Source organism: Miniopterus natalensis, chromosome 6 (genome assembly GCF_054644295.1).
Source record: "Miniopterus natalensis isolate mMinNat1 chromosome 6, mMinNat1.hap1, whole genome shotgun sequence".
NCBI lineage: Eukaryota > Metazoa > Chordata > Mammalia > Chiroptera > Miniopteridae > Miniopterus > Miniopterus natalensis.
Genome location: NC_142086.1, coordinates 73,311,341 through 73,326,654, shown reverse-complemented (window position 1 = coordinate 73,326,654; position 15,314 = coordinate 73,311,341). Strand labels below are relative to the sequence as shown.

General features: G+C 35.5%; 1 protein-coding gene across 1 annotated transcript in view; it reads left to right on the top strand.

Annotated features, from left to right (window-relative positions):
• LEKR1 (leucine, glutamate and lysine rich 1) overlaps positions 1-15,314 on the top strand; it is a 106,956-nt gene that overhangs the window by 35,615 nt on the left and 56,027 nt on the right. The window contains exons 5-6 of the mRNA XM_087818360.1: positions 6,016-6,191; positions 10,900-11,085. Coding sequence (XP_087674486.1) covers positions 6,016-6,191; positions 10,900-11,085 — 362 coding nt within the window. The remainder of the gene's footprint in view (positions 1-6,015; positions 6,192-10,899; positions 11,086-15,314) is intronic.

The window sequence follows — 15,314 nt, the reverse complement described above, 5'->3', positions numbered from 1 at the left end:
CACCATTTACCTTTCATAAATGTCTTGCACATACATGATGCTCAATAAGTAGTCTTTGAATGAATGAATGATTCTACTCACAAAACAGATGACCATTTCTGTCCTGAGAAATCTCTGCCATTTCCTAGAAATCTGCTGTTGAGCCAGCAGGTGAACCGAGCTCTTCATTTTAGTCAGGGTGATCAGTAGTCAAGCTTGGCTCCTACAGTAGCCTTGGCCCAAGTCTGCTAAGTTATCTATATTTATTTTTAGAAGATTCCTATTGTGAATCTTTCATAAATTGTTTGAAATATAAAGTACTTGTCCTTTAGTTTTTCTTATTTGTAAATCTATCTAGACTCTGTCATCTCTGAAACTTCCCATGCCAACTCCCAAAAATTTCTCCTCCTAGCTTTCTTAATTTCTCTTCAACTCTTCAGCATCATTAAGGTTTCCAGTATTTTCTCTGATTCTTCCCAACCATTTTTTGGTTTTACTTTGTTTTCTAGCCTTGATGCCATAATGACTTAACTGTGACTTTTTTAAAAACAGCTTTATTGAGACATAATTACATACTATAAAATCCACCCATTTTAAGTGGAAATGCAATGATTTTTAGTAAACTCACTGAGTTGTGCCCCCTTTACTACATTCCATTTGTGACATTCCACAAAGATCTTCATATCATTTGCATTTAATCTCTACTCTTAGCATCAGTCCTAGGCAGCCTTCTTCCTGTTTCTATAAATTTTCATTTTTCTGGACATGTCAGGTATGCAGAATCATACATATGTAGTCTTTTCCATCAGGCTTCTGTCATTGTTTTTGAGGCTCATTCATGTTGTGCCATGCATCAGCACTTTGTTTCTTTTTTATTACTTAATAGTTTCCATTGTGTGGATAGACCACATTTTACTCATCCATTTCCCAGTTGATGGGCTTTTGGATTGTTTCCACTTGACACTTAGGAATAATGCTACTCTACACATCCACCTACAAGTCTTTGTAGGGATGTATGTTTTATTTCTTTTGGGTAAATCCCTAAGTGTGGCATTACTGAATCATATGGTAAATTTAAATTGAACTTACTAAGAAACTGCCAAACTATTTTCCATGTGGCTGCATCATTTTATATTCCCACAAGGAATGAGGATTATAGTTTCTCTGAATTCTTGCCAACGCTTCTTATTGTCTGTCTTTTTTTATTGTAGCCATTCTAGGGGTGTGACATGGTATTTCATTGTGGCTTTGGTTTGTGTTTCCCAAATGACCAACGATGGTGAGCACCTTTTCATGTGCTTATTAACCATCTGCATGGTTATTTAGTGAAATATCCATTAAAATATTTTGCCTAGTTTTTCATTGGTCTGTTTTCTTATTATAGGATTGTAAGAGTTCTTAATTTGCCTTGGGTGGAGTCCTTTATTTGAAGTATGATTTGCAAATATTTTCTCCCAGTCAATGGCTATGTTTTCATTTTTGTAGCAGTCTCTTTTGATGAGCAAAAATTGTTATTTTTAATAAAATAAAATTTATCAATGTTTTCTGTAATGGATTATGCTTTTGATAATGTGTCTAAGAACTCTGACTAATCACAGGTCACAAAGATTTTCTCCTGTAGATTCTTCTGAAAGTTTTATAGTTTTAGCTTTTACATTTTGGTCTATGATTCATTTTGAGTTAACTTTATGAATGATGTGTGGTAAGGATCTAAATTCATCTTTTTTTCATGAGGATGTTCAGTTGTTCCAGCATCATTTGTTAAAAAGACTTCTTTCCTTGTTGACTTGTCTTGGTGCCTTTATCTAAAATAAATGCACCATGAATATAGGGAATTATTTCTGGACTCTTTTTTATTTCATTGATCTGTATGTCTATTCTCTTGAATACTGTAGTTTTTAGTAAATTTTGAAATCAAGAAATATAAGTCCTCAAAATTTCTTTGTTTTCAAGATAGTTTTGGCTATTCGGGATAAGCTTGTTAATTCCTGCAAAATAGCATGCCAGGTTTTTGATAGGTATAGCATTGACTCTGATGATCAATTTGGGGAGAATTGCCGTCTGAAAAATATTGAATCTTTCAACTCATAAACGCAGTATGTCTTTCTATCAATATCTTTACTTCTCTGAGAAATGTTTTGTGTTTAGTATATAAGGCAGCACTCCTTTTACTAAATTTATTTCTAAGTATTTTATTCTCTTTGATGTGATTATGAGAGGGATTTTTATTTCTTTATTTTGGGGATTGGCCATTGCTGTTATGCAGACATAAAATTGATTTTTGCATATGGACCATGTATGCATGTGACCTTGATGAACCCACTTATTAGTTCTGGTATTTGTGTGTGTGTGTATGTGTGTGTGTGTGTGTGTGTATAGGATGTTTCTGTATAGAGGTTGCTTCTACTTAGAGGGTGTTTCTACTTAGAGGATGTTTCTGCCTAGAAGAGTTTACTGACTCCTTTTACTTCTGCTCATATAGTTGTAATTACCCTTAAAACCCCTCAGTCTTCATACCTATGCACAGGTTGTTAAACACCAGGCCCTCAGTTCCTCCAATACTATTCTAAATTCTCACTATTTTGTTTAGACTTCCCTGTGCTACTCATCTCTCAGAAGCTATGTGTCTTGCCTCATATTTCACGGAGAAAATTAAGGATATCAACACAGGCAGATTTACTGCAAATAAAATGATGTTTAAGATTCAGAACCCCTCACTCAGGACCCCCTTCCAAGTTTTTACAGTAATTGGTTTAAAATTCTGTCTTTTTCTACTCTGAGTTCTCCTCTCTTACACTTCTTCTTTTTTTAAAAAATATATCTTTATTGATTTCAGAGAGAGGAAAGGAGAGGGAGAGAGAGAGAGGAACATCAGTGATGAGAGAGTCATTGGTCGGCTGCCTCCTGCACGCCCCTTGCTGGGGATCTAGCCCGCAACCCGAGCATGTGCCCTGACCAGGAATCGAACCATGATCGCCTGGATCCTAGGTCAGTGCTCAACTGCTGAGCCATACCCAGCCGGGCTTTCTTACACTTCTGATGTCAATATGCCATTGGAGTAGTCATAAGCACTTGGGGGATCTGAGTAGGGGAAAGATAACTTGGGAATACACCATTATGACTGCCATTTAGAAAGACATTTTAGAATGCTTCAATAGCACAATTAAGGAATTACAGACTTGAAATTTGGATGTACATGCATTTTTTAAAATTAATGGAATAAAAGCAATTTCTATTGCTTAAATTGCAATAAATATGAGCAGTTTAAGCAATAGAAATTATTCTGGCATAAGCAAATTGTAATGATTTTTTTCATATTACATCACAAGAAAATTAAGAGAGACATATTTTCAATAAAAGCACTTAGATTATTTCATAATCCATTCAATGAAGAGGAGTTAATTATTTAAATACTTTGGAAAAATATTTAAGTTTCTTGCTGATTTGACAAAAACTGCCAACATCACTGAATATAATATAAAAGTCATATTATACCACTTCAAGGACATCTAAAATAAACTAGTTCATGAGTTTCATTATTTCAAAGATAATTTAAAACTAGTCATTTTCCAAAAAAACTTGAAATGCCAAAAATCTTATAATCATATATGAAAAAAATTTGATAAGGATTTTTCCAAATTTAACACCACTTAGTATTAACATTACATTATCAGTAGTGAGTTATGAAGCTGAAATAATTTTTCTAAACTATCAATAATAAAAATACTAATAGCCATGTTAGATGGAAGGCTGTATAATCTTTATATTTTCTCCATATAAAATATTATTATAAAGTGTTTCTCATATGCTTATAGAGCATGTAGCTAAAAATTATAGGCAAAAGTATTATAGAACTGTTTTTTGTTTTTTTTTTAAATATATCTTTATTGATTTCAGAGAGAGGAAAGGGGAGAGAGAGAGAAACATCAATGATGAGAGATCAAGCCCGCAACCCGGGCATGTGCCCTGACCGGGAATCGAACCCCAATCGCCTGGATCTTAGGTGGACGCTCAACCGCTGAGCCACGCCCGGCCGGGCTAGAACTGTTACTCACTAAAAAGTTATATTGTTTTCCTGTATTTTGTCATGCTGATGGAATTTATCAACTTTAGAATTCTTATATTTAAATTTAATGTTTTTTCTCATTCTATAAATAATTGCACACTTTTAAACCTAATCTTGTAAGTCATCATTTTTGTATTCTTTTTTTAAGAAAGCCCTCTCCCCAGCCACCACCAATCACGTAAGATTTAGGCCTCACAAAAATGGATTTGCTTCTAACTAGTAAGTTTGAGTTTTCTGTTTCCTGCCTTTCTCCCTGCAGAAGCGCCTGCATCCCCACCCAGTCTGTTCTGTTGAGCACCACTCTAGGCCCTGTACGTGGCTCACTTCCAGCGGCTGCCTTTCACAGGGCCCATTAGCCCTCAGCCTTGACTTGGTTCATAGGTCTTATCTGCCTCCTGGCAGTTTCTGGCTCCACATTCAGACTTCCCTTCCTCATTTTTGGCCTCCTTCAGTTAGGGATCTGTTTGGACTCTTTCTCTGCTTTTCTGAAATCAACATCTCTCCTAGCTCCCAGTTCTGCCTTCTGATTGAGCCATCCCCTGTGGCTTCTAATCACTCTGGTGGGCCTTAATTACCACCCAGAATGACACCACCCCTCTTCTTCCTGGCAAAGGCTAATTTTTCAGCCTCTGCTTTACACCCTTCCTTTCTAGGACTTTGCACAAGAAATGAGCACATCTCTTGTCTGTGTTTAGCCTCTGTGACTGCACTCATACTGTGTCCAGCTGTGCATACATGTTCAGGTGTCTCCCTTCCTAACAAACCATTCTGCTCTGTATCTGCCACTTTCCCTTGCCACTTCAGTCCGTGTTCTCAATTGTTGCTACTGCATAGCTCCCTGTATACTCAGTTCTGCTTTACTGTTTAGTTCTTTCCTACCTATTGCCTCTCTCTAAGACACCTAATGCCCCCTTAATACCAGATGCAATGGGCCCTGTTCAGACTTTATCTGGAGCGTCAAACACTGACCACTACTTTCTTCTTTAAATTCTCTATCCCCTGGCTTTTCTGATAGTATTATTTTGGTTTTTCTTCTAGCCCGCTGGTTGTGCCTTCCTAGTCTCCTTGAGGGATTCTTTTCTTTTTTAGTCCCATAAATGTTAGTGTTGTCCTGTGTTTTAGTCTCAACACTTTTCACTTCTTCATTCCTCCAACTGAGTGATTTATTTTTTTCCATTCATTCATTCATTCGTCAGTGTTTGCTGAGCACATACTATGTGATAGGTACTGTGCCAGGTGCTAGGGAGATTGTGATGAATGAGACAGACATATATAGTGTCTGTATCATAGATCTTAGTCTACTCAGGGAGATAAATGTTAACCAAATAATTACAGCTCCATGGCTTCACTCGTCATCTTTTTGGTGATAACTCCCAGGTCTGCATCTGCATCTTGCTTGATTATTAGGTAAATTATAGCCAGGACATCTGAAGTAATAAAGAATCACTGTGATTACTTTGAACTGTGGTATTTCATGAAGCAAAAGCACTGGATTAGTCATTTTTAAAGGTTTTGTTTATTATTACCCCAGGTTTTAAACTGCCTGTAGAACCAGGGTATGCAGGAAGAACACTATCTAAGAACCTGAGATTCTCATTGAGGCTCCGTGACTAAGCCATTTTTGACCTGATTTTCTTCACTAAATGTTTGCTGTTACATTCATTTAAAAAGATTAATAGAATCACTGTGTATTAAAATAGCTATCTTTCTTTATAGTTAAAATGATAACACAATGGAAATGGGCTAGGATAACCATATACCTAGATTTTCTGGAGTATTTCCAGTTTATATCTATCACCTCAGCAAAATACAAATAGCACCTCTTTCACTTTCAAAATTGTCTCCATTTAGACAGTAGATTATGTGGTTACTCTAAACCCATTTTTTTCAAAGAAGGCTATTTTTTCAAAGAAAGTTTGTTGTTATTGCTATTTTTAAAAATCCTTTTTTATTTATTTATTACCTTACAGTCAAAGATTGATGGAGTACAAATATTTCTGGAATAAGACTCTTTCATTACTTACTTTTACTAAAAGGGAGATAACCAGTATTAAAAATGAAGTATATGATCATTTTCAAAACTGGACTTCACTGAAAAGAGAAGTTTTTCTTCAAATTAAATCCATAAGTGAAGCAGCCTTGACAGGTGTGTTACATATATAGAGAGTGTAATTGTCTTTTTTCTTTGTAAATAGTACATTGTAAGTAATGAAATAATGATATTTCATTTTATGTGATGGGACTTATGATTAACTTTTAAACCTGTTATTGGTTGGCAAACTAGATGGTCATTATGATCTATTGAAACCCTGAAATTCAATAAATATAGACTGATGTAAGATAAGCTATGTTACATCTATTCTTGAGCTGTGATCAGCAGTCTGGTTATTTCTGTTAAATGTACCAATTTGCGTTTTAAAACTTTTTCTTCTGTTAATAGCTGAGTAGCTCATATTAGATCAGCTGTCCCAGAGATAGCAATGATAAATTTGGGACAAAATAACTACCTAAAACCAGGTAGAGTGACCAAAACCAGGCACATATGGAGAAAATATCAAAAATTGAGAGAAGGTATATTGCTAAGTGAAAGAAGCCAATCTGAAAGTCTGTACTGTAAGATTCCAACTAAATAACATTCTGGAAAAGGCAAAATTATGGAAATGGAAAAGGGATCAGTGATTGCCAGAATTGGAGGTGTTATCGGTGAAAGTGGGGTATCCCTTTCCCCACTGAGTACTGGGGTTCGGGTCCTTATGATATCTCGAGAAAAAGAATTTTCTGAGACTCTCATGGGAGGATGAGTGATTTTTATTTGCATGGAATTATATCCTTGGGCTAAAGTCCCATTTCCCTTAATCTAGTTCTGGAAGAGGTGCAGTTGGGGGTTCAGTAGAGGTAGAAGCAAAGCCATTGTCCAAAGTTTCTTTCCGTGGCGGAGTTGGATCCAGTACAGCATGAGGCTAGTTGCAGTCCATTGGTCCATTGTGTGGGGTCCACATGGTCATGAGCGATGTGGGCGAATGCAGGGGAGCCAAGTGAGTGCCAGGAGCCAAGAAGGCAAGTGTGCAAGAAAGTGAACCCCTTTGTTGAGGGGATTAAATATCTCGAATCTTTCTGTGCTGGCAGTGGCCATGCCTGCTCTGGCAAATGACCTGTTCCCAGGTGTGACTGGCAGGCAAGCATTCTAAAATATCCTATTAATGGCTGAATGCCCCTCCCAAATTCGTGTGTTGAAGTCCTAACTTCTATTCTCTCACAATACAACTCTATTTGGAGTTAGGGTTCTTAAAGTAATTATTACATTTAAATGGGTGGGCTCTGATCCAATATGACTAGTGTCCTTATAAGAAGAGGAAATTTAGAAACAGACACATACAGAGGGGAGATGAAGAAGAAGACAGGGAGATGACCATCTCTACACCAGGTAAAGAGGCTTAGAACAGATCTGTCCCTTATGGCCCCCAGAAGAAAACAACCCTGCTGACACCGTGGTCTCAGACTTCTAGCCTTCAGAACTGTGAGAAAATAAATAAATTTCTGTTGGTTAAACCACAAGAGTTAAGTACCGGTCTGTGGTACTTTGTTTCAGTTGCCCTAGCAAACTAATAAATATAGTAAACCCATACACATTACATACATTATTCAGACACTTCAAAAGATTTTCACATTAAAACGCATTTAGGTTTTGAAATCAAAGTCCAAAACAGAAACAACATTCCTGGAAAAATGCATTGCAAAATATTTTCTTGCTGACAAAGTATGCTTAATATTGAATACGAGCTATGAGTGAAACATTTCCTTCTCTTTTAATGAGTGAATATCACTTTATATAATCAATGTTTTTAAGTTTCAATGTTCATAAATTAGGTTTTCTTGAACCAGAGCATACCTATTTCAATAAAAGAAATTTCAGAAAAAAATATTTTACCAAGGCAGAATATTTTACCAAGTGTAGAATCATTTTGTTTTCACTCTCAAAATAGCTTTTGCTGAATAGCTCTTGAACTTTTAAAATTCAAGTCCTGTCCTGGACAGCGTGGCTCAGTGGTTGAGTGTTGACCCATGACCCAGGGTCACATTTCTATTCCTGGTTAAGGCGTGTGCCAGGCTTCAGGCTCAATACCCAGTAGGGGGCGGGCAGTAGGCAGCCAATCAATGACTTTCCCTCATCATTGATGTTTCTATCTCTCTCCCTTCCTCTCTCTGAAATCAATCAGTCAATCAATAAATAAAATATTTAAAATTCAGATCCTGAATTAGGCTTAGAAATGTTGTCTACGTTTTCTACAAATTGATACAATTAGGGGTTAAATAGGCCTATTTGCTTATCCTATTAAAAGTGTTTCCTTGTTTTGTATGTGTGTATTTACTGCCTTTCCTAGTCTGACATTAAATGATCTGGGGCTCAAAATGCTTGCCTGTAAAGTGAAAGGTGAGGTGAGACAAACACATATTCGGGATCTTCAGCTAGCGGTAGTACTAGAAACTATTTAGAAGCTTTGCTCAGTGCTGCCTTTACCCCTTCAGGAGATATTTCTTGAGCTCCTGTTAATTGTAGGATATTATGGTAAAAATGGGGGTAATAAAAATAAATAAGATATTACCTCTGGCCTAAAATAACTCGCAGTACACTAGTAGATCACATGTATGCGTATAATAGAAATGGCATAAATTGCTGAGAGATCAAGGTCACTTCCAGATCAGATCAGAAGAGATTCCAGGCAGGTAGCATATGAGCTGTGGTAGGCCTGATGTTTGAGTTAGGAGGATCTTCTTCATGGATGGTTCAGAAATGGGAAGCCCAAGGTGAGAACAATGGCTGGAATAGGTTGGTCTGGTAGAGATCTTAATTTCTGAACCCCAAATTGGGGCATATGACTGACAAGCATGAAATTGTCGTCATGATGAAAGTAGGATTGAGTATTTGACACCAGGATTGCCATACGGATATGTAGTTTGCTGTGGGTAAATTAATTCACCTCCCTTGAGTTTACTCTCTTAATTCCATGTTAGAAACATTGAAGCTCCTGCTAGTTTTGAAATCTTGCTGTACTTTTCCATGTGTTAGAATACATTTGACAAATGAACCTGTATTGCAGATTCTTACTTTTTTAATGTCAGGCAGAAAGTCATGTTGACACGAGTAGTTATTTTGGAGACAGACAGTAGTGTCCACTAAGAGAGTCAGCCTGCTTACCTAAGCAGTGTCATTCTGCCAAATGGTAAGCAGTTGACAGCATGTGCTCCTCTGCAGTGTCATTCTGACTCAAACATAGATATGGTTCGAGTACAGGGCAGTTAACTCAGTCACAAGAAGGTACCTTCATGGCTGTAAAAATAACCAGGAAGGCTTTTTAGGTCTGAAGAGAAATTACAACGTTCTTTATGTACACAAGTGGGTGTATATCCATAAGTTTTTAGAAGCAAGCATATAACTATTCTTAAGAAAAATATTTGTGTTATTACTGGAATATGGTAAACCCCAATATTCTTATTTTTGGTTCCTGCTGATTTATTTCTCCAGGTTTTGTATTTTGAGCAGAAATTAAAAGTAAAGAAGATGCCAGACCCTTTGTGCTCATGACCTAGATTTGTCTTACATGCCACTTTTTTTCCGGACAGATGTTTTTCCCCACGGAAAGACATTTGCTTCTCTCTCCTTGGACCACATTCCTGATCCTACTCATGCCCATCCTTAGAGACACGCCCTCGTCTCTGCGCCCTGTTCCAGCACCCTGCTTTACTTCTCCTGTAACCATTTACTGGCCATTTGCCTCTTCTGCCATGCCTGTCCTAGTGATCTCCACTTCTGGTCTTCACTGGCCCATGGGGCTGCTGTTTTTTCTGTATTGGCTCCAAAACCAATAAACCAGGCCAGCCTCCTTTGACATCTCTAATCACAGGCTACACCCATCACGTGGTCCAGAATGACCTAAACAAGGAAAGTGCCAAGTGAACCCTCTGCAAAAACAGGCTCTCCAGATTTTCACATATTCATCATTTCAATTAATTGTGGTTGTACAATTTTGTAGTTTTTTGTCATTATTGTGTGCATTTGTATATTTTAGTACTGTGGTTTGAGGCAACAGTGCTGAAAAGGCTGATGAAGGGAGAGCTTATAATTATCATTCTGCAGGATAACATGCTCCATCCATTTCTCATGAAATTATATAAAATTATTACATTGAAATCTGCACCATGCTGTGAGGCATATTTTTATTAATCTAAGTAGATAGAGTAATGATAACTTATTGCTATGATGAAATTCTGGTCTCATTTTGAGGGGACAGAGTATTGTTCAAGTCATTAAGATATATTAACTAACACTTTATGTCTGTAAATTCATTAGTTTCGGACGCTTCATCCTTTTAGTTCTCTCCACCCCTACTACCTTTTTTCATAATTCGTGTAGATGTATCCTAGTTACCCTCCTAGAAATGCCAGCCAGCCAGCTCATGCTAGCACATTTAAATTTACTTTTCTGAATCATGTTCCAAGAAAACAATTTAATTTCAGTATAACCCAGAACATTACACAGATATGTTATTCATTTATGTGAGTATTTAAAAAGCAGGCCAAAATGCCATTTAGTACAATTTAAAGGCTAAAAAAAAAACCCCACTAAAACCCTAAAACTGTATTATGCATAGTTTGGCAATACAATTATTTTTCTCATTTCTTTTTCAGAATAACCACTAAATTTAAATTTAAGCTTTTGGTTTTGTGTCACTATACTCTCAGAAAAGTGATCTTGGCTTTTAAGTATTAATTTTAATTTTCTAAAAGAAAATCACTGTTTTGAAAACTGTACTATGATTCAGTGTTGTATTTGTAAACTTTGACTTTCTTTACAGAAATCGAGATACTAAATAAAAGTTTGGCAGTGTCCCAGAGAAATAAGGTATGCCTTGAAGAGGAAATGAAAAACCTGAAGTTGTTGTCAGATGCAGCGGTACTGAGGTCTCAGCAGATGCAAACATCTAAACAACAGGAAGTGAACTTGCAAACCAGATGCCATGACTTGCAAAAAGAAGCACTAGGTAAAAGATTTTTTTTTTGCAGTTGTTAGCAACTATCCATAATAAATGTCTAAATTTTCATTTTTCTTAAAATCACAACAAAAATCTTTTTTTTTATTATCTTGTGTTGCAGATATGCCTAATTATTAGTAACTGTTTCAGTGACTGTCTGTGATCAATGTTCACTGTCATCTCTTCTAGTCTGCCATTTAGAGTGGAAAGGCAAGTGGAGATATCAAAGATGTTTTAAGATTTCAGGAAAACGAAGTGCATTTACTTTAGTGGATCGTTACCCCAGTGGGTTGGTGGTTTAACGCACTGAAGGGAAATGCAGCATATGCTGTTTATAAAGTGAATCCAAGTTTTTAGGGCACTCTCTCATTTTCCCAAATGAAAAGATTAAACTTGTGTTTTGGGCAAGATTAAAATTGTGTTTTGGGCACCTAGTAGAAAGGCCAAGGAGTATGCATTTTTCCCTGAAGGCAGTGTGGAATCACTGAAAATTGATAATCATGAGAATGATAGAATAAAAGCAGTGTTTTAGCAAAATTAACCTGTTAGCAATGAATAGAGATGTTCCAAACATCAAGTAATTTAGAAAATATCTTTACTGCTAACCCAGCCCCTAGATTAACCATAAGAAACTAAAGTAGGGAAGGAGACTAGCATTTTTAAGGCCCTGATATATATGCTAGACACCATGCTAGCACTGTATAGAAGGTAACTGTCAATTCTCAGAGTGACCATGGAAAGCAGGTATCAGTATCCCATCTTACAGAAGAGAGAATCAAAGCCCAGAAAGGTAACCTCCCCCCACCTAGCTGGTAAATGGCAGGGGGTGAAAGCAAACCAAAGCTCATGCTCATCTCCTTGGCCCTCTCCATGGCTGCAGTGGAAAGGCTAAGATAGAATCAGTGTTGAGAAGACTACCCAGGACCAGGGAGGTGAACACCTGGCTGAGTGCAAGGGAGGGAAGGGAGTCACAGAGAGCTCTGAACCTCTTTGCTTGGGAGTCTTTAATAAGAGCATACCACAGACTAGGGAAATCTAGAAAGAAACTGGTATTAGAAAAGAAGGACTCATCACATGAGTCTGGAAGCAATATGATACCAGTTATAAATTTAAAAGTCATGTATTTTAATTTTCTCTTCTTTGAATTAGCTTTTCATATATTTTTGCCTATTTTCAATTTTTGCCAATTATTGGAAATTTCCTTGGTAATTTTTAAAGAGCAGTTTCTACAGTATAGTAATAATTTCTCTTCTATATTAACTTTTTTCTAATGAATAATTTGTCACTGGTTTTTATGGTAAATTTCACCATATCAAAGTTTTTCATTTTGGTATGATCAAATTACTGTCTTATATTGTTTCTGGTTAGTCTTAGTTAAAACAGTTCCTCTCATTCCTAGATTGTATATATAGTCTTCTGGATTTTTTTTCCATTTAAGTCATTAATACGTATGGGATTTATTTTTTATATGGTGTGAGATACGGGGGTTCAGTTTTACTCTATTCATGTGGGTAGTCAGTTGTATCAGTATTATTTATTAAATAATTATCCTTTTCCCACTAAATAAAACTGCTACCTGTCATATGTTAAAATTTCATATAATAGTAGATACTAGCTAGTATCTATTATTGTGTTCTCTCTTCTGTTCCACTGATTTACTTGATGGAATTAATATCGTATTCATTTGAATATAATGACTTAATGGCATATTCTTATAGCTGGGTAAGTCTTTTCTCTCTCCAGTTTTCTTACTTTTTAAATATATATTTGGAGGTATTCTTCTATTTGAACTTTATGATCATTAATTTACCTCCAATCCAACAGCTCTGATATATACCTAGTAAAGCTTTTCTCCTGTAGTCTTTATACTGCTCTTATATTTATAGGCAGTTATTTTTCCACATAAACTTTAAGATAATTTTGTCTTCAATAGGGATTCTAGTAGGAATTGCATTATATTTATATACTAACTTTTGGGGAATTGACATTTTTTGTGATATTGAGTCTTCTTAATACTCTGAAAGTCTTCTCATTGAAGAATAATGTATGCGTTTTCATTTCTTTAAATGTTGCGCTTTATGTTCTTTAATGCATTTTTACAGTTTAAATATGTTTGCCACTCATAAAGTTAAATTTATGACTGTCATTTTGCAGCTACTATGAATGAACTATTTTCTTTCATTTTCTTGGTATTTGTTAATAAGACAGAGAAAGGCTATTGATTTTTTGTGCATTTATCCTATACCCATCAACTTTACAAAAATCTCATATTAATTCTAGTAGTTTTTTATTAGTGTCTCTAGGATTTTCTAGTTATACAATTATATCACCAGGTCCCATACCCTCCAAAAAGAGTTTATTCTTTTCCAATGTTTATATGTTTTTCTAGTCTTGTTCATATATTAATTAAGTTCATTTGAATCTCTGAGACTGTGTTAAATAATAATTGTGACAGTGAACCTCCATGTCTACTAATTTTAATTGAAATAATTTGATGTATTGCCACTTGGAATTGTATTTGATGTTTGTTTTTTAGTAAATATCCTTTTTTAAATTAAATTGTTTCTTCAATTTCAATTTTACTTGAATGTTTTAACTGGAAATGCTTTTGGATTTTGTTCAATGCCTTTTCAGCATCTATTGATATAGTAGTATGTAGTATGTTTTTTTCCCTTTAACCAACTGGTAAAATGGATTAGTATTACTAAATTTCCTGATATTGAAGCACCTTCGCTTTCCTGGGATAAACCCTACACCATTAACTTTTAAATATGTATATATTTAAATATATTTTTATTAATTTCAGAGAGAGGAAGGAGGAGAGAGAGAGAGATAGAAACATCAATGATGAGAGAGTCATTGATTGGCTGCCTCCTGCACGCTCCCAATGGGAATAGAGCCCGCAACCCGGGCATGTGCCCTGACCGGGAATCGAACCCCAATTGCCTGGATCATAGGTAGATGCTCAACTGCTGAGCCACAGCGGCTGGGCCACCATTAACTTTTTTATATATATTTTCTACTTGGTTATGTTTTATTTATAAGTTTAGTACATACATTCATAAGTGAGATTGGTCTAATAGTTTTTTGGTTGAGTATTTAGGATTTTCTATATATAATATTATATCATCTGCATATAGTAATAGTTTTACTTCTTCCTTTCCAATTTGGATATTTTATTTCTTTTTCTTGCATAATTACTCTGACTAGGATTTTCAATTACATGTTGAATAAAAGTGGTAAGAGTAAGTATTCTTGTGTTGTTCCTGATCTTAGAGGGAGAGCTTTCAGCTTTTTACCATTGAGTATGATGTTAGCTGTTGGCTTGTCATATATATCCCTTATTATGTTGAGGTACATTCTCTCTATAACCACTTTGATGAGACTTTTTATCATAAATGGATGTTGCATTGTGTCAAGTGCTTTTTCTGCATAAATATTGAGATGATCATATGATTTTTATTGTTCATTTTTTTTATGTGATAGAGCACATTGATTGATTTATGGATGTTGAATCATCTTTGTATCCTGAAACAAATCTCTAGGTTTGCTAGTATTTTATTCAGGACTTTTGTATCTGTGTTCATCAGAGATATTGGCCCATTATTTTCTTTCCTTGTAGTTTCCTTATCTGATTGGTAATCAGGGTAATGGTAGCCTAGTAAAATGAGTTTGGAGAAATATATTTCTTTATATCCTGAAAGTTTAAACTCATGCTGAATACTATATCATCATTGTATTTTCTTATAAATACATTTTTAAGTTGTTGTAATATTTTATATTGTATTTTATATTTATATTTATATTTTGTATTCCCATACCTGTTACTTTTAGAATTCACTTTTAGAACAAAATGATCTTTCTCTATTTTAAGCTATATAACTATCTCTCTGTTGTATCTTCCAGCCTCTGCCCCCAATAATGTGGTATTAATTGAAAGCATTCTAGGCCAAGAATTAGAAGATGATGACCCTACATACACTAGCCAGATGACTCTGACATGTCACTTAGCCCTGATGAGTAATGTGTTCACACCTAGGCAACGGATATGTTGGACTATAATACACTGTATTTATAGTCCTCAGAGACCCCTTTAGGCTATAATACACTATAATTCTGATTCTAATTCTGATGCAGCCGGCTCGTTTCTAAAGCTAAATAAATGTTTGTATGTTTACATTTTTCTTTTAAATCAACATTGAACAATTTCAACTTTGATTCAGGTATATAATCTTTAT